This window comes from Rhineura floridana, chromosome 20, assembly GCF_030035675.1.
Source record: "Rhineura floridana isolate rRhiFlo1 chromosome 20, rRhiFlo1.hap2, whole genome shotgun sequence".
NCBI lineage: Eukaryota > Metazoa > Chordata > Lepidosauria > Squamata > Rhineuridae > Rhineura > Rhineura floridana.
Genome location: NC_084499.1, coordinates 5,821,356 through 5,841,808, shown reverse-complemented (window position 1 = coordinate 5,841,808; position 20,453 = coordinate 5,821,356). Strand labels below are relative to the sequence as shown.

Sequence of the window (20,453 nt, the reverse complement as noted above, 5' to 3'; positions counted from 1 at the left end):
AGAATTAGACAAATATATGGAGGATCAGGCTATGAATGGCTGCTAGCCATGAGGGCTATACACCTCCACAGTCAGCGGCAGTAGGCTTCTGAATGCCAGTTGCTGGAAACCACAGGGTGTGGGGGAGAGAGCTCTTGCACTCAGGTCCTGCTTGTGGGCTTCCCATGGACAACTGGTTGGCCACTGTGCGAAGAGAATGCTGGACTGGATGGGCCATTAGCCTGATCCAGAAGGGCTCTTTTATGTTCTTAGGGTTGTATCCATAGTTTAACTATGTGCTATATGAAGAGTTTCTTTTGTCTGTCCCGAAGATTCCAGCACCCTCCAACATTCAGCTTCATTGGATGTCCACAAGTGATGGCCACCAACTTGGACGACTTCAAGAGAGGATTAGACACGTTCATGGAGGATAAGGCTATCAATGGCTACTAGCCACGATGGCTACGCTCTACCTCATACGGACAGAGAACGCTTCTGAATACCAGTTGCTGGAAACTGCATGAGGGGACAGTGCTCTTGCAGTCAGGTCCTGCTTGCGGACTTCCAACAGGCATCTGGTTGGCTAGTGTGAGAACAGGATACTGAACCTGATGAACTATCGGCCTGATCCAGCAGGGCTCTTTTTATGTTTTTATGATTGCTCATAATCATCCTGATGCCCTCATGAACACAAATCTTCATGAATGCACAATAAAAATGATGCTTGGAGAGGTCCTAGGTATAGCGCAATCTCTTATGTTCCTTTGTGGGTTACGTAAAATGGAAGTGATTCAGGGGAACGGCCATCGCACACGCTTTGCAGAGCTGGAAAAGACCCTCATCTGAAACCCCAGATGATGGCTGGGGATGATGGGAGTTGTAGTCTAGATCATCTGGAGGGCACCAGGTTTGCAAAGGCTGGTTTAGACAATACTGAGCTAGTCTGACTCAGCATAAGGTAGTTTCTTTATCCTCCATGCTGACTGCCAAGCTATTTATATATGCAAAGGTACTTCTAGTAAAAGTAAAGACACGATCAGCTTAAAGAAATAGGCAGAGATTACCAAAGAGATCACAGAAGCCAGAGAGAGAGAGAGGCATATTTATTAGAATTTGACCTCACTTCCACCATGGAGGACTGGAAGAATTTGATCAGGGAAATGTTCACTCTTTTCTGAGTGATGGGAAGTTCTGGTTGTGCTCAGGTATGAAGATTAAAGAGGTTTCAGCATTCCTCGTTTGTTGTGAGTTACATTGTAATGGCCATTGGCTACAAACAATAAATAGCTGGCTGACTGACTGACTGACTGACTGACTGACTGACTGACTGAAAATCTAAGTGGCAGGGCATCCACCACTCAGGGCAGCTAACACTAGTGAAAATTAACCATACAATACAGCCCCAAAGAACATACACAAAGTAGTAAAACAGAGAGATGTGCAGCAGATTAAAACAAAGGCTTTGGGTAAAAGCATATCTACCCAATAAAACAAACACCTGTCTCCTCATGGAGGACAAAGTGATTAAAGGCAGCTAGCCAGGATGTCCACGTTATACCTTTGCTGCCAGAAGCAGTATGCCTCTGAGCACCAGTTGCTGGTAATCGCAGGTGGGGAGGGTGCTGTTGCCCCGAAGTCCGGCTTGCAGGCTTCCCATCGGGGCATCTGGTTGGCCACTGTGAGAGCAGGACGTTGGGCTGGATGGGCCTTTGACTCGATGCAGCAGGGCTCCCATTAGGTTCTTAAAGGTTTTTATCATATGGTGAAGCATCGTAAGAGAGGGGTGCAAGCAAACCTCTTGGAACAGCCACGTGTGACCACAGAAAAGGACTTCTCCCCGATTGTCTTCAGCCGGGTCTCGACCGGAGATGGGATCCAGGAGCATAAGAAGCTGTTTTATACTGAATCAGACCGCTGGTCCTGTCTACACTGACTGGTAGCAGCTCTCCAGCATTTCAGACGGGACATTCCCGGCCTCATCTGGAGATGTCACTGGGGATTGAACCTGGGACTGTCTGCATGCAAGCCAGGTGCTCTGCCATAGAGCCACAGTCAAAACCAGCACTTTGAAGTGAGCCTGGAAATTGATAATGATAATGATGATGATAATGATAATGATAATGATGATGATAATGATAATGATGATGATAATGATAATAATAATAACAATAATGTTAATGATGATAATAATGATGATGATGATTATGATAATGATAATGTTAATAATGATGATAATAATAATAATAATAATAATTTGTTGATGATTATCATAGAATCATAGAATAGTAGAGTTGGAAGGGGCCTATAAGGCCATCAATCAAGTCTAACCCCCTGCTCAATGCAGGAATCCAAGTTAAAGCCTTCCCGACAGATGGCTGACCAGCTGCTGAATTATATATAATTCTAGGCTGCTTTTTAGATACAGATGCTGCTCCATCAGATCTCAGGGTGTGGACAGGCTGCTCTGGAAGGAAATGGTCCCTAAGGACTTAAGCCTTTTAGGGCTTTAAAGGTTATCACCAACACTTTGAATTGTGCCCACAACCAACCCCTTGCTTCTTCTACTGTCCCAGTAAATGCTTCAAAGCGTATGATGTTTGAATCTTGGACTAGCTGCTTCCTCTTTTACTTTTGAAGTCACCAAGTCTGCCATGGTTTATGGGTGGCTTGAACGGAGAGGGGTTTTCAAACCTGCACTCGTTCTGTGCATTAAGATAAAAATATTCACCCTTGAAGATGCAAATGTATAAGAACAATCTCCTGCTAGCATTGCTGCTGAGATGCTTGCAAAGTCATCTTTTTAAGGCCCGGAGCTCTGACAAGGCTGGAGGTGCCAGATCTCGAGCGGCTGTTTCCAAGGGTAACTAACAACGTCTTTGCCACAGCAGGATGATCTTAATTGCATCTGAAACAGGAGAGGCTCAAAGTGCGGCAAGGTCCCTGGTAGGCTGGCAGTGTTCCAAGCAAAGGGAGGCTGTCCTCTGAATTAAATCATCTTAAGACCCGATCCTATGCAGTCTTACTCACAAGAGAGGGTACAGTTTAGCTAAATAATTTTATGGTCTTACAAGGGGTGGCGGCAGGGCTATCAATGGCTATGCATATTATTTCAGTTGCAAATCACACCTATTTGTATTTTTCTTCTCCCCACCATTCCGTGCATTACAACGAGGGGTAGAAAGATCTGTCCATTTTGGTTATCTCAATTTCTCATTTTTCCCCCAGCCTGAGTTTTCTCCATATTTCTGCAGAATTTGCATTAAAAAAATCTCATGAAAATTCTTCAGCATTCAGTGCAAATTTCTCCTACTAAACACACTTTTATATGCAGTTTTGATTAGTGTACACATTTTTACAAGCAGTTTATCCTACTATAATGCATTTTGTATGTTATTTCCATTATTTATTTATTTTGCACATTTCCCCCTAATATATACATTTTTGTAAGCATTGTTTGGTTGTGTAATTCCAAAATTTGGACACGTGAATTTGGAAGGATGACTGTGTTTTGGATCTCATATTGTTTCAGATAAGTGCGAATTTGATAAATTTGGCTTTAAATGCAAACCAAATCGAATTTGCCCCCATTCCTATACAACTGCTTCTACATTCCTGATATATTTGAGCAAAAACAAGAACAACAAACACTTTGCCAACTCTGGTTTTTAAAACTCTGAGCATGTGTAGTTTTGCACTGTAAGCTTTCTGAAATCATAGCACTATTACGACTACAGGAATAAAATGGAGATTGCTTTTGCTATGCTAATGCTAAACACTTTAATTTGGCAGTAACTCTCCATTTTGAGGTAGAAAAGGATAATCTATATTTTAAAGTATATCGTATTTTATGTATTTTAATTGTATTTTATGTATTTTAATGTTTTTGTGATTTTACTGTTTACAATTTTATTATGTACATGTTTGATTTTATTTTTGTAAGCCGCTCTGAGTGCCCTATTATAGGGTAGAAGGGCGGGATAGAAATATTTTAAATAAATAAATAAAGTAAAAAAAATGAAATGAGCATCCGTAACCATCTGTAATCAGATAACCCCTGTTTTAAAACAGCGGCATCGGTTGCCTGTGCGTTTCCAGGCCTAGTTCAAGCTGCTCACATTAGTGTTTAAAGCCGTAAATGACTTAAAATATTTGACAGACTGCCTCCGACCCACTCAGGTGTTGAGATCAGCAGCAGGGGCCCTTCTGGTAGTTCCACCACCCTCGGACGTTCAGGGTGGTGGTGGCCTGGGACAGGGCCTTCTCTGTGGCAGCCCCTAAGCTGTGGAACTCCCTCCCCACCGAGGTGTGTCTGGCAACTTCATTGTACAACTTTCAGCAAATGCTGCAGATGCACCTCTTTACCCTGGCCTTTGATACCCGAGATGTATATTTTTAGGACCTACCCTATTTTCTGTGATGTTGTTTAGGTTGTTTTTTACTGCTTTTAATTACGTGTTTTAAAATTGTGGTAACTTGCCCTGGGACCTTTGGGTGAAAGACAGGTAATAAATTCTAATAATAAAAACATTATTATAATTGGTACATGCTTGGCCGCTGCCCTCTGATTATAAATTGTTTTGTAAAATAAGAAGGGATGCTGCAGGGACTTGTGCCAGCCTTGGTGGGCTCAGCAAGCCAATACCAGCCAAAATGCTGATTCTGGGCATATTTACAGCTGTACCCATATTGGGATATTAGGCTATGTTGGCTATTTGATGAACATTCATTCTGATTTGTTTGCAGGGAGGTTAGATGATGTTGCGTCAAAGCAAGTGTTATTCCACACTTTCCAGTGCATTTCCGATCTTTTGAGCAAGTGGGTTTGTTGTGCACGGCCAATCAGCGATCACAGAGCAACCTGAACTCCACCTGGAAAGAACAGGCGCCTGGTATCGCTCCAAATGGTTATTTGGGAGCTGCCTGGCTTGTGGGGCCCACAACGTCATCGCTGAAGGTTGCCCTGGCTGCACCACAGAAGCAGCCACGGCAGAGCTCATCCTTTACTTGCAGACAGTCCCTGGTCCTATCTGTGGCACCACAGAAGAGATGGCGAGAAAATATGGCAGCACACCACTAACATTCTCAGAACACTTAAGAAATAAACGTGCAAAAAAGCAAGCAAAAGTACCTGAAGAGTGCTATCATATCTCCCTTCAGTGAAGAGAAGACTGAGGGGAGATATGATAGCACTCTTCAAGTACATGAAAGGTTGTCACACAGAGGAGGGCCGGGATCTCTTCTCGATCGTCCCAGAGTGCAGGACATGGAATAATGGGCTCAAGTTGCAGGAAGCCAGATTTCGACTGGACATCAGGATAAACTTCCTAACTGTTAGAGCCATACGACAATGGAATCAATTACATAGAGAGATAGTGGGCTCTCCGACTCCGGAGGCATTCAAGAGGCAGCTAGACAGCCATCTGTCAGGAATGCCTTGATTTGGATTCCTGCACTGAGCAGGGGGTTGGACTTGATGGCCTTATAGGCCCCTTCCAACTCTACTATTCTATGGTTTTATGAAAACAAAAAACACCCCACCCTGTGGACCTTTCATGTGGGTCTCTGGTCCCTGACAACACCTCCGCTTTCCAAGCTCAAGGGTAGCTTCTAAATACCTATCTGCCCAGCCTGCTGTTAGCCAAAAATCACATCGCCAGAATCAGGTTGGCATTTAACGAAAGGCCATTTCTTCATTCTGACCTACAGACGTTCATTATCAGGGCCAGCCCATGACATTTTTGCTTGCCAAGGAAACAAAGGATAACATGGCACCCCATCCACAGGAAGAAGCTGACTGGTCTGGCGGCTGAATCTCACTGCAACACAGGCAGTATGAACAGCAGGCTGAGCTTAGGGGGTGCAGGGAAGGTCCCTTGTTGTGGCACACACAGCTCTGTCTTCCAACAGAGAGAGACAGCTGAGGGGGCTGCTGCCACTGGTCCCTGGCTAGAGACGGGAAAGAAATCCAGTTCAGTCCACATTTAAAGCTGAATCTCCTTACTTCCCCATTTCCAAAATGCAGCCCTCCTTCACAATTCGAACTTCTGCAAATTCTGCAGTGCAGTTCTGTAGCCAAAGAATGTATTAAAAATTGGATATACTAAGTGTGCAGAAAAATGCATGTATTAGTGAAATATAAATGCATTATATTATGTGAATTTGCTTTGCAAAATTACACTAGGACAAATCTCCACTAAAATGCTGATGAATTTTCATGAGGTCTTCAAAAAAAAAAAAGCAAACTGATATGGAAACGAAGAGAGGAATTTCAGACTGGGAAAATGGGAAATGGAGAGAATCCAAAATGGACAGATTTGCCCATCCCTACGTGGCACACCCCATTTCTGAGACCCAGGACAGCCATCTCACTCCGCCTAATGGGCTCCTTCTAGGAGGAAGGGCAGGATATAAATTCAATAAATAAATAAATAAAATAATGGTAAGCCCAACCCTATTCGTTATAACATATTTAGACAGCTGGTTGAATGTGGCAATGAACTTCCTGAGTTCAAATGGAGGGGAAATCTAATCGTTTAGTGCTTTCTTACGGCTGAGATAACAGGTAATGGAATTAGGGATAGGGAAGAAATTCAATTTGGTTCACAATTAAAGCTGAATTTAACAAATTTGCACTTTCCTAAACAATCTCAGAACCAAAATACAGCCATCCTTTGAAATCCACACTCGTCCAAATTTTAGCCCTCCAACCACACAATGTTTACAAAAATGAATATATTAGGGGAAGTGTTCATAAAAATAAGTATAATAATGAAAATATAGTACAAAAAGGCATTATATTAGGAGAATTTCCTTGCAAAACTGCATACATTAGTCAAGACTGCATACAAAAATGTGTTTATTGGGAGAAATTCATATTAAAATAGTGGAGAATTTTCATGAGGATTTTTAATATAAAAATATCACAAATTGCTGCAGAGATGTGGAGAACCAAATTTCAGATTGGAAAAATAAGAAACAGAGAGAACTAATACTGACAGTTCCTTCCATCTCTAAATGAAATATACATGGGCTGGTGTGTTTTTTTGTGGGTGTATTCTGTAACATGTCACTGACGCAATAACAGTGCATTACTGGTGGATCTAAACTGGGCTGTCCGCACACCGTTCTGCTTTATTAGTTGTTCTGTGATGCTTCCCCAACATTAACGTATTAGTGCTGTCCAGAGGGACACTGTTATACTGCTGTAGCGCAACAAAAACAGGAAGCTCTCCCCAAACATTTGTGGCATAAAAAGTTACAGGATTTCAGCAGGAAGCTACAAGACATGCTTCAATTGGAAACAAATCGGGATGCCCGTCCCAAACCGTTTGCAGGGAGCAAAGAGTATTAAAAGCAGGACTGTATATAACCGCCCCAATACCATCAGGAGCACAACATAAATTTTTAAAAAAAGAGGACATCTGGAAGAGACCAAGATGAGATTATCAACAGTGAATGCTTATAGATTTGTATATGTGCTTTGATATTACAAAATTAAAGACGGATAAATTATATGTGATGACTAAAGATACAAGAAGAGCCATGGTTTAAACAAAAATTATATATGTATGTAATATGTATATTGCTGTCTGCAATATACTTGTACTGTAGTGCAACGAAAACAGGACAAAAAATAAACCGGAACGTTTGTGGTATAAAATGTTACAGGATTCCAACAGGAAGGTATGGGACACACACTGATTGGAAACAAAGCAGTATGTATGTCTATGCAAAAGCAGGATCGCGTGTAATTGCCCGGAAACCATCATGAGTACAAATTACCATGAACACACAATAAAAAGGACATCTGGAGAGGCCCTTTAAAAGCAAGCAAACATTAAAAGCACACATAACTGATCACGGATCGTCATTCTCACTCCAATGAAGAGCTTGTCCATCTGCATTCAACCTCAGCAACTATAACTTCCCCATAATTATCCCTTCTCTTTTTAAATCCACCACCACTGCCCATCTATCCATCCCTTCTCAGCCTGATGTTAATCAAGTGCGAGGCAGGCTTTGGCGTTCCTGGGATGAGGAGCTCCAGCTGCCCTCCTCCCTCAGGTCCATCCCACGCCTTCGTGACCTTTATCAATATAATCTGGTGTTGCAAGCACCATGCTGTGTCCTTATCACATCAGCACATGCGCCCAGGAAGGCGCAAATCAGCTCCCTGGACATCTGCTCTTATAAATATAGGCTTTGCATTGTTGAGTAATCCATTAACAGGCCAGTAATTGATACCAGGAGCATAATTAGGAGTGACAAGTGGTAGAGATCCATTGTCTTCTAAAGAAGAAAAAGTGCTTGTGTGAAATTTCTTGCCCAGATTTCAGCGTGGGCTAAAGTTCTGTCTCCCTCTTATACCCTGATTTATTTATTTTTTACCCTGCTGTTTGGCTCCATTGCGTAAAATTACTTTCAGTAATTTATTTTTTACTATGTTGTGTGCATTTTATTAACATTTCTGCAAGAAGCTTTGAGTTTATTTTAAAAAGAAAAGTACAGACATACACACTTTCCATTAGACTGCCTTCTTGGGTTCTCAGAGTTCCCTGGGAAGAGGGATTGATTGCTAAACCACTCTGAGGATTGTAGCTCTGTGAGAGGAAGAGCAGTCTCCTAACAACTCTCAGCATCCTTAAACTACAGTTCCCAGGAGTCTTGAGAGGAAGCCATGATTGGTATAATACTGCTTTAAATGCATAGTGCAGATGGAGCCTAAGTCAGGGACGGACAGAAGGGAGTGATTTTTTGGAGCAGATTGACAGGAGTTTTTTTTTTAATAAGAGCAACAACAAAAAATACTTTTTTTCTAGATGAGACTGCTGAAAAAAGTAAGCTTAAGTGGGAAACCAGGAGAAGATTTGTGTGTGGAAAGACCTCCAGCTCCATTCAGCTACCAAAAACAAATTCCTGGATTGCACAGATGCTCAGAGGCAGCCTTTTCCTGAATTTTAAGTGTAGATCTGACCCACAATCACCCAAGTAAGGTAACAAAGTGTCCTGCTTTACAAAGGACAGTCTTCTGTTTCATGTAGGGTCTGGCAAATCTGTGGGTTTGCATTTCTCTCCATTTGTTATTTTTTTCTAATTTTAAATTTGGTTTGCCTCCTTTCAGCATCAGTTTATGGGTTGTTCTTTTTTTAAAAAAGGAGGTCCACTTAAAAATGTGTACCCATTTTCATAGGCATTTCTCCTAACAATTTTGTATTCTGTTTAGCAAATATACACATTTTTTTGCAAGCAATTCCGCCTAATAAATTTTTATTTTCAATAAGAAACACATATTTGTGTGTGCTTTTCCCTAATATACACATTTTAGGAAATTTGGAGAAGGGCAAATTTTGAAGGGTAGCTGTTTTCATTTCACATATTAGCTTGGGAAATCTGAATTAGGTAGGTTCATATTAAAACGTGAACCAGACTAATTTCTCCCCCATCCCTAGTTTGAAGGGCTGCACAGAGGTCAGTCTTATGTTTGGAGGGCTGTCCAGTTTAAAGATTAAGAACCCAAAGGCGAGAAAGCAGGAGAAGCCTTGAGGATGCCCGTGATGACTGAGCAGGCACACTGGTCACCCAGTCACAGCCTTCTCCAATATGAAACCAGAAGTTGAACACAGCAGGGCAGAGCGTGGTTCCCTGCTCAAGGGGTTTTGACAAGTCGGTGGGACAACCCACCTGGCAACCATGTGGTACCATCATGGTTCATGTGATTGACAGGTGGCTTCCACACCCATCTGTCACAATTGGCCCACAGGGTGGAACAAGATAAAGATATTGCCCTCGGAGGAGACAAAAAGTTTCCCCACCCCCCTGTCATAGTGAGTATCTCGATTAAGGTGTTGAGCCAGTGTGCGGCAATATGAAAAAGGCAAAATACGTATTAGGGATAATCAGAAAAGGGACTGAAAATAAAATTGCCATTTTCATAATGGCAGTTATGACTGCAGTTGGAACAAGTTGGGGAAATGTGTATCGTTCTGGTCACCACACCTCAAAAGCAACACTATCGAGTTGGAAAAGGTTCAGAAAACATCCACCAAAATGATCAAGCGGCTGGAGGAAAGACTGCACCATCTGCGGCTTTTTCATTTATTAAAAAGAAGAGCAAGGAAAGGTCATGACAGAGGTATATAAGATTGTCCGAAGAAAGCAGAGAAGAAAGCAGGGAGATAAGTTTTTATCCCTCTCTCCTAACACTAGAAGCCTGGGGCTATCCAGTGAAGTGAAATGTTGGGTGATTCAGGACAGGCAAAAGGAAGCATTTCTTTACATAGTGCATAAACTATGGAATTTGCTCCCACAGGAGCCAGTGATGGCCAGCAGCTTGTAGGGCTTTAAAAGATAACTAGACAAATTCATAGAGGATGAAGCTATGAATGGCTACTAGCCACAATGACTACCTCCACTGTCACTGAGATCCTCTGATGGGGCCCTTCTCGTGGTTCCCATTTCCCTGAGGTGTGGTTAGCCTTGACTAGGGGCTGAGCCTTTAGTGTGGCAGTCTCTGTGGAACTCCGTGCCACCAGAGGTTCAGCAGGGATCCTTCCTTCCTCCTTTTGGACATCTCCTAAAAACAGTGTTAGTCAGACAAGCCTTTGCAATGTGAATTTATTTTTACTAACCAATATTATTATTATTATTATTTACTTTTATAGAGTGGTAAGCGGCGGTAACGCAGCCGAAGCTCTGCTCACGGCCGGAGTTCGATTCCAACGGAAGGAGGAAATCAAATCGCCGGTAAAAGGGGTCGAGGTCCACTCAGCCTTCCATCCATCCGTGGTCGGTAAAATGAGTACCCGGCATATGCTGGGGGGGTAAAGAAAGGCCGGGGAAGGAACTGGCAAAACCACCCCATATATATACAGTCTGCCTAGTAAATGTCATAAGACGTCACCCTAAGAGTCGGAAACGACTCGCACTACAAGTGCGGGGTCACCTTTACCTTTATATGGCTCTTATTGTAATTTGTACACTGCCTTGTTATATTTTTATGAAAGTGCGGTTGATAAACATTCAAAGAAATGAATGAATGGCAGTATGCTTCTGAATACCTGTTGCTGGGAACCACAGGAGGGGAGAGTGGTCTTTGCACTCAGGTCCTGGTTGTGGGCTTCCCATAATGGGCATTTGGATGGCCACTGTGAGAACACGGTAGACTATGATGGGCCTCAAGCCTGATCCAGCAGGCTGTTCTTATATTCTTATGCCTGAGGATGCTGTGTGGTGACTAGGGATGGGTGGAAAGTTTGATTCAGTTTGTATTTAAAGGCAAATCTATCAAATTTCCACCATCGGAAACAATATGGGAACCGAAACACAGCCATCCTTTGAAATTCACCCTTCTCTGAATTTTGCAATGCAATTCTGCAAACAAACAATGTTTGCAAAACTGGATATGTTAAGGGAAAGACAACATACAAAAGTGCATTATATTAGGAGACATTGCTTGAATAAATGTGTATATTAGTCAAGACTGCATACAAAAATGTGTTTATTAGGAAAAGTTAGCACTAAAATGCTGAAGAACATTTTGAAAAATGAAAGCTGCTACAGAAATGTGGAAAACTGAATTCAAGATTGGAAAACTGAGCAACAAAGGCAAATAAAATTGACAGATCCTTCCATCCCCACTGTTGACACTGTCAACACTGTAGACTAACTGACCATTCAACTATTGATTTGAAATACCCAGCCAAATGTTTGGCTGAGGCCTCTTGCAAAGATTACAAAGCACTCTGCAAATCAACTGTGTTGTTTTTTTACGTTGGTGTGTGCGTGTGCAAAGGGGACACTATGTCGTCGCCCCCCCCCCAATACTAGCTGCAGATTGCAGGGACTGAATGCACTACAGATATGCACTCAACCCCAAGCTTGTAAGTAAGACTATATCCCAGCCATCTGCAGTGTGTAAGGCTCCTGTCCAGAACACTAAACAAATTTACCTGAGAGAAAGGCTCCACTGAACACAGTGACTTACTTCCACATAAATGTGCATATGGGACTGGACTACACAAAGGGGATGTATAGGCAAGCAGAAACGCTTGAGGGTTGGTCACAACTATATTTGCCAGGCATTTTGCGAGCTTTGATATAAATGTTATGTGCAGGGCCAGCCCTATCGTTAGGCAGAGTGAGCAACAATTGCCTCAGGCAGCAGATGCTAGTGGGGGGGGCAGCAGCCCCTAGCGCTCATTCCCCCAGCCACTGTGTTGGAGCTCAGAGCTATGGATGCCACATGTCCTGCCTTGCACCCCCTAAACTAGCCTCCTGGCCGCAGGTGGAGTGGAGGATGCTGTCCAATTGCCAGTGTGGGATTTAGTGAGATTCAATTGCCAATCCAGTTGGTTTTTCTACATGAAATCGGTATGTGTCTGTATCTGCAGATGGGTATCATCTTGTCCTTTTCCTCAGGTAGCAAGTGTCTTTATTATTATTATTATTATTATTATTATTATTATTATTAGATTTATATCCCACCTTTCCTCCAAGGAGCTCAAGGTGGTGTACGTGGTACTTCTCCCTCTCCATTTTATCCCCACAGCAACCCTGTGAGGGAGGTTAGGCTGAGAGATTGTGACTGGCCCAAGGTCACCCAGCAAGCTTTATGGCCAAGTGGGGATTTGAACCCTGGTCTTCCAGGTCCCAGTCCAGCACTCTGACCATTACACTACACTGGTCTATCACAGTTGTGTGGCCTTGCCCTAAAACAGGGATAGGGAGCGTGTAGCCCTCCAGATGCTGTCGGATTACACTTCCCATCATCCCTGGCCATTGGCTGCGCTGGCTGGGGCTTTGGAGATAAACACAGACATGGGTCACATTACATACAGCCCTCTGGTGTAGGGGCAGGGCCATAGCTCAGTGGGTAGACCAGAAGGCCCCAGGCTCAACCCCTGGCATCTCCAGACAGGGTTTGGAAAAGACTCCTGCCTGAGACCCTGTAGAGCTGCTGCCAGTCAGGGTAGCCAGTATTGAGCTAGGTGCAATATGGACCAATGGTCTGTGCTGGTGTAATCCTCTGTGTCTGTTTCATTTGATATTTGTACCTAGGCTCTTCTGCATCTTACCATTGTTAATATTCTGCATCTTAATATTGGGGTTGGACATGATGGCCTTATAGGCCCCTTCCAACTTTACTATTCTATGATTCTGAATCTAAAACAGAAAAATAAACGGAAAGATTTCAAGGGTAGGAGAGAGGACTCAGTTCATGTACATCGGCGTGGAGATCTAGAGGTGACTGCAGCATACGAGTCAGAGATGCAGCGGGGTGAGGGCAGCACTGAATATTGCTTGTGCACCCTGGTGCCCTTTGGGCCTGACAGGGATGAGCAAACTCTGCTTCAGATCCCACTGCTGTTAAATGAGACCACCCTGGGCATCAGCACCCCAGCCCCTAGGCCAGCAAGCCCAGATCAGCTCGCTTGATCCAGGCAGCAGCATGGGCTTGAAGCCCAGAGCAGGGTCAGACCAGGTATAGCACCAAGCAGAACAGCAGTGCTCTCAGAATACAAAGCTCAATCTGTGGTGGCAACGTCCTCTGTCAGCTGTGTTTCCTTTGGGGTGATGTTACTGCTGAGATAAGCCTCATCATCTGCCACCCCATCCTGTGCTTGCTATCCATATTTTCTGATAATAATGCAGGAGCACCTTCAAAGGACTTTATTAGGTTTATGCTTCTGGCAATACATTTGATTACTGCACAGCAATAATGCTTCGGGACTGGATATACAGAACTGGTACGCCAAACTTTGGGACTTGGCATGAACGGAGAAACTAGCTGCCACCTTAAGTGGCTAAGAAACCCAAAGGCAATCGGTTGCTTTTCAACAGTCTTGAGTGACTTTTATTTCTTTTGTCAATCAGCAAGATGGCAAGACACATGGCCACCAGGTATAAGCAGATATGGGACTTATTCAAATTTAGTAATACCAGTCCAATGTTGGGAGATGCCACTTTTAAGGATAGTGCTCAATATGACCTAAATGTCAGAGAAATGCAATAATGTAATATAGAAATTCTTCTCCTCACCTGCACCTGAGATTTGATGTTTTTGTGCATTCTTATACATACATATAGGTGTCCTTTTATATATATATATAAAAAGGACACCTTTACCTTTTTATATATATATATATATGTATATATATATATATATATGTATATATATATATATATGTATATATATATATATATATATGTATGGCTGAAACCTGCCCTCCCCTCCTCCTTCCTCCTATCCCCTCTTGCCCTCCCCCTCCCCCCCTCCTCCCCCATGGTCAGTTTTACCTATCCCAGGACTACAACCTGGGACACCAGGGGGATTGAATTGAAGGCAGTGCATTTCATTTTCATTATATATGGCTATATTGTTTAGATCTGTTTCTGATATATATGTTATTTTGGAATATTATTGTTTCTTATAATAAAAGTGAAAAAGCGCAGGGAGCTCCAGATGACTCAAGCAAGGCAGGCAGGGCACACTCTACAGGGAAGTAGCATCCAAAGCAGCAATGACCCTCCAAATCCCATCATCCTTGGCCATTGGCCATGTTGGCTAGGGCTGATGGGAGTTGGAGTCCAACAATATTTGGAGAGCGCCAGGTTCCCTACCTCTGTTCTAAGGCCTGTGAAGTGGGTATCTTCCCTCATCACCCCCCTTCCTCAGTCACTATAGCTTCTTTTTTCTCTTTTAATGTTTACTGCATTTTCTATTGTTATGGTCAACTGCTTTGCAGGTCTGTAGTCAGAAAGAAAGACAGCCTCCCTACAAAGCCACCGGACATTCTCTCCGCGCACCCCACAATGGGGAAAGAGAGCTGGACCCCTGAAGGTGAAGCAAGACCCAGCTACAACACCCCTCCAGAAGGACAGGTGGCGCCAGAGGAGGGGAGCTGCCCAGACAAGTAGCTCTTCTTCACCCCATTGCAGAACCCCAAAGGCTACTTGAAGGACAGGGGCTTGTTGCTTCCTCCAGAGTCCGTGTTTTTAGTGCTTTTGTTTGACGCCCTGGGCTCCTGCTGAGAGGAAGAGCAGAATATAAATCTAATAAATAAAATAAATAAATAACCTACCTCACAGGGTTGTTGTGAGGATCAAATGAGAAGGACAACCATCTATCCAACCTGCACTCCTTGGAGAAGAGGCGGGTTATAAATGATTATTTTTTAAAAAGTGATTTAATAATCTCACGAGGGAAGGGGCTCTTGAGATAGTAGCATATATGACTCCACTGAACATGGCAATGTGGTTAGTCACCCCTGGTGTGTTGGGAGCCCTCCTGCTCCCTTGGCTGCGTGGGGCCCTGGCCTTCTGCCCCAAAATCCTGCTCTGACAGCACCACTTTCCATCCCAAAGAATTGGCTGCCTGTCCGGTCTGCAAAGGGAACATGGGAAGTTGCCTTATAATGAATCAGACCATTTAGTTCAGTATTGTCTAGACTGCATGGAAGCAGGTCTTCAGGGTTTCAGACAGGAGTCCTTCCCAACCCTACCTGGAGCTGTCCTGGATCAAACTTGGGACCTTCTGCATGCACGGAAGATGCTGTATCACTGAGCTTTGAGGACAGTATTCGAGCACTGGGTCAGCAGGAGCATCAGTACACTACGCTCAACTTCTAAGGCCCTCCACCGGGTGCCTACTCCGAGGGAAGCTCGGAGGATGGCAACAAGGGAGAGGGCCTTCTCAGTGGTGGCCCCCAAATTATGGAATGATCTCCTTGACGAGGTGTGCCTGGTGCCAACACTGTTATCTTTCCAGTGCCAGGTCAAGACTTTCCTCTTATCCCAGGCATTTTAGCATGCATTTTTAAATTGTTTTTAAGTTTTTTAAATATATTTTTAATTGTGTTTTTACATTTTTGTGTGTGTTTTAAAATTTGTATATTTGTTTTTAATTCTGTAAACCGTCCAGAGAGCTTCGGTTATGGGGCGGTATATAAATGTAATAAATAAACAAATCTGTGTGTTCTTGTGACCCCGTCTGAAATTGATCCGCACAACATAAAGAGTTATTTTGCACCTCTTTTTATTCTCGTGTGTGTGTGTGTAAAAATACAGTCCCAGACCATTCAGAAGCCAGCAGACAGTGTGTCGAATGACACACGTCATCAGCATGATTATGGCATGGTGCTGGTGGTGTTCTTTAAGCTACCAAGCACAGCCGAAGGGGTGCGTTATCATAACATGGCTGGCTGCAGCCATCTTCAGAATTTATTGTTGTGCAATATAAAACAGCCGTGAAGTGGTTTCCACGCCACTGCAATAGGACAAACATGCTGCGTATCCTAGTCTTCTAAGGCACCTAAGCCCTTTGACAGCATCTGATAACAGGAGATGACAATCTCAGCCCTAATCTCTCCAATAATGTATCTGGAAGAATTTAACATTTTCTCTTTCCCCATTCAGAACCCCTCACAATCTAGAGAAACTGCAGCAATATAAATCTGCTACCATGGAGACAAGGGAAGGAAATCCAGTGAGGTCACATCCTCGTCAGCTCTCTTGGGGAAGAAACCATCAGAAGACGACTGAATACAGAAATCCATTCATTCACCTGCCCTGCATCCACCAGGCACTTCAGCCCTCAAAGAACAAAAATCTGAATGCATCCCTCTTATCCTATTCAAAAGGGCACTTCCAGACTGCTGCTATTTTGGGGTGGGATTCAATCACATATCACCAAATTCGGGTTGGGTAATTAAAGTTGATTTTGAGGTCTTGTGCAACAAACCCGCTTCCCCCAAAAGATCTGACTTTGTGATAAGGAGAGTGCCGGGAAAATACGCAGGAAAGTGTGGAATAACATTTGCTTAAAGCAACATCATCTAACTTCCCCACAAGCAAATCGGGATGAATGTTCAGTAAATAGTTGGTGTCATCTTACCTCCCTGCAAACTTCATGCAAACAAATCTGGAGGAATGCTTAATAAACAGGTCATCTGGTAGCACCCTGTGAGCGATTGCCCAAGCATGGCTTCATGGCACAACTTATCTTGTACACCATTTGCAACCGTAATAGAACTTCTACACCTCTCAAAATGCCTTTGGGCATTCGAAATTCAGGGACAATATGCTAGCATCCCCTAGATGTCTCTTCTTTTCAAGGCACTTTTTATTTTTTGTTGCAAGGCTCCGTAAAACATGCCTGTTATTACCCCTTCCTAGTGAACTGCTTGAGGCATGGTGACATTTTGTATCAAGCCACACTACAGTTGGCCAAAGAAAAGCTCTAATCTCCATCCTTTCCTAGCCCCTCCCTGCCTTTTTCAGCTAATTTGATGACCACAGCGATAGTCGCTTTGAAAAAAGTAGTGATGTGGATGAAAGGATGGTCGATAGATTTCCATCAGTAATCACCTAGGGCACACAAACAAAAGCCACAGGGCCCCTCCAAAATATGCACCAGGAGTAGGTTTTTCAGTCCAATAAACAACTCCTTGGATTTCTGTTGTATTAATCCTTCCCTTGTGGCGGAAGCAGCATCTCTGCCACCTTCCTCATCACAGTACAGCCTGGCAGTTTGGACTATTCTCTGAACACTAAAAGCTGTCTGATCCTAAGCTGAATTTGAAGGCTCTCAGGCAGATATGGTGGAGAACAGAGCTGCAGGTGGCCATTTTAGATCCAAAGGCAGCAGCCTTTAAAAAAACGATTTCAAACTGGAGCCCAGGTTACACAAATATATTGTGCAGAGGAAAATGTGGCTTCATTCTGGAAGCTGCTTTTCCCTTGGTAGGAATCACCAGGCAGCGTTCTCCTAGCCAGTAAGGATTACAACAAGCATCAAAAAACACTACCAACCAGCTCCAAATTGTTCCCCATGAGCAGTCTGTGCAAGCCACCTTTCCTGATCATCTGCTATTTGCAGAGGTTTCTGGAGGATGATTTGAAGGTCACATCAAGAGAAGCCACCCCCAGGATTTTGTCAAAAAAGTGAGAGCACCCAAAGCGTTGCACTCCCAGGCCAAGCAGCAACACCTTGCCCTTGTCCTCTCTTGCTCCCTGACATGGCATCAGCCCGGAAATGCAGAGAAGGGTACCCAAGGGGTGCTCAGACTCCTACTAGCTGGCCTAGTCAACCATCGCCTCCATCTTTTAGTTGTTGAGTAGCAGGTCCTCTGTGAAGCCAGGAGAAAATCTGGGAGCAAAGCACGAGCTGTGCCCACCCCCAGGTCCTTCCTGGCACTTCACCTTGTGCAGGATCGTGTCCAAGGCAAGGCTTATAAACAGATAAGACAAATGCCTCCTGGGGGCATTGCACTGTTCTTAAAGAGCATCTTGGCAATGAACGTGCCATGCGTCACTAATACATTTCTTGACATGGAGCGCATTTCAAAGGCAATCAGCAGAACTGTTACACTTGGCTCTTCTCTTCTTCCCCAAAACACACGCACCCGATGCATAAATTGCATCACTTTGCAAGACAGAAGGAAGGGGAGGGAGGGGGCAAGAGAGCCCTGCATTTGCGAAACGCCAATGAGGGAAAACCAAAAATCATGGCTAGCCTCTCCACCGAAACATTTCTCTACCCTCTTGCGATTACATAACATATGGAGGCTTTTGGCTTGGCTTTGCAAGTCTCCGGGGAGACTCTAGACGCCACACACTCCTTGCAGCCTCTCCTTGACTCCCCCTCCTCGTCCTTTCCTTTGCATCTTCACCCCCCAACACCCCCAACACCCCCTAGCAGCAACTGTCCTCTGGCAACAGAATGAAAAGTGAGGGGAGGAGGGGGAGGAGGAGGAGGAGGAGGAAGAAGCCTCTGGTACCCGCCTGGCTCTGCCCCAGGAGCAATTCTGCCTGCCTGCATGGAGCTTCCTTCCCTTCCCCCTTCCAAATAAATAAATAAACATTTAGGATTAAATCCCCTCCTGTGCTGTGATGTGGCCACAGACCGCTAGTTCGCTGCTTGCCTCCTTTGCTTTTCCTCCTCTGCTAAATCACACACACAAATGGCTCCTTTTGTGCAGCAAATCACTCCAATGTGGGGGTGGGCAATGTTGCTGTAACACCCCCCTCCATTTTGTACACGCAGGCACACACACACACACACGCATTGCATTTCAGACCCACCTAGGGCAGAGTGGCACACATGTCCCTATTATGACCATCATCAATAATAATGATGATGATAATTTCCCCATACTGTATATTATCTCTTTGGGGTGGGGGAAGGGTGAGGGAGTGCCCCTCCTCCTGATGAAGGTGACAGCTCAGTGAATGTCACCTGTCAATCACGGGGGGGGAGCTCTTCCTGTTTTTCTGCAACAGCCTCAGCGCTGAGGGCGCATCCGCAGCGGCGGGGGGGGGGGAATCAGCCGGCGGCTCTTCTGCTCCCGCCCCCCCTCCATCGAGCGGAGCCACAGCAGGAGCCCCCTCCCCTCCCTCCCCTCCGACTGCCAGGAAGCAAGGGGGGCAGGGGGGAGGCGAAGGGCGCCTCTAGTAGCCGGGGCTCCGCTTGGCCCCGCATCCGGAGTGCTCCAGGAGCGTCGTCGAGGCTCCCCGGGCGGGCGGCATTCCAAGCCAAGCACAACCGAGCCGCCCGCAGGGTCGTCCCAGCCGCGGCGCTCTTACCTCCCGACGAAATTCTCCAGGACGGAGCTCTTGCCGGCGCTCTGCCCCCCGACCACGGCGATCTGGGGCAGGTCCAGGTTGGCGTTCTGCCCGATGGCGGAGAAGGCATCCTGGAGCCGGTTGACCAAGGGGATTAGATCCTCCATGCCTCGGTTCCCCATGGCGGCGGCGGCGGGGGCTGGGACCGCACCTCTCCGCCTGGCGACGCCGCGTCCCTCCCGGCTGTGGCTCTCTCAGGGGCTCGACGGCTCGCCTTCGGCCCCCCAAGTCCTCATCGGCGGGGGCGCGCGAGGGATGCCTTGCCCAGCTTCCCAGCCCTGGGAGTCGGGCTGCCCGGGGGGCTGCTGCTGCTCCCTCTGCTCCTGCGCCGCCTCCCCCAGACCCCTCGCCGGCTCTCCCTCGCTCGCTCGCTCTGCAGCAGCGCTGCCTACCTCGACTGCCGACTGACGCTCGCGTTCGGCCACCTGGTTCCCTAGCCGGATTTGAGGGCACGCTTGCCCACCGCGGCCGCCAGGGTGCAGTCGAGAGCGGCCGCTGGGCCCAGAGGGCTTCATGGGAGTTGTAGTTCTTTCCTCTGAAGGAGCGGGCAATTTCGGGGGCGGGGGTTCACTTTCCCCCTCCCAATTTGAAATCAGTTCTCCACACCTCTGCAGCAATTTGCGATTTTGTTTTTTAATCCTCATGGGCATTCTTTAGCACTCCAGTGCAAACGTCTCCAAATAAACACATTTTTTGTAAGCAGGTTTGACTAATGTACAAATTTTTCTTCTATTATAATACATTTTTGTAAGTTATTTCCAGGAATATAGTTGTTCGTGGTCTCAGGTGGTCTTAGAACCCTTACCTTTTCGGGAGCAGCAGAGTCCCTAAGTCTCCAGTGTCCTATAAGCCAG

At 45.1% G+C, this 20,453-nt stretch overlaps 1 protein-coding gene across 6 annotated transcripts in view; it reads right to left on the bottom strand.

Annotated features, from left to right (window-relative positions):
* The window catches only part of DNM1 (dynamin 1), a 207,770-nt gene extending 187,729 nt beyond the window's left edge, over positions 1-20,041 (bottom strand). For all 6 annotated transcript variants that reach the window (XM_061604034.1, XM_061604032.1, XM_061604033.1 and 3 more), the window contains exon 1: positions 19,561-20,041. In XM_061604034.1, coding sequence (XP_061460018.1) covers positions 19,561-19,721 — 161 coding nt within the window. In that variant the 5' untranslated portion in view covers positions 19,722-20,041. The remainder of the gene's footprint in view (positions 1-19,560) is intronic.
* Between the last annotated feature and the right edge of the window lie 412 nt (positions 20,042-20,453).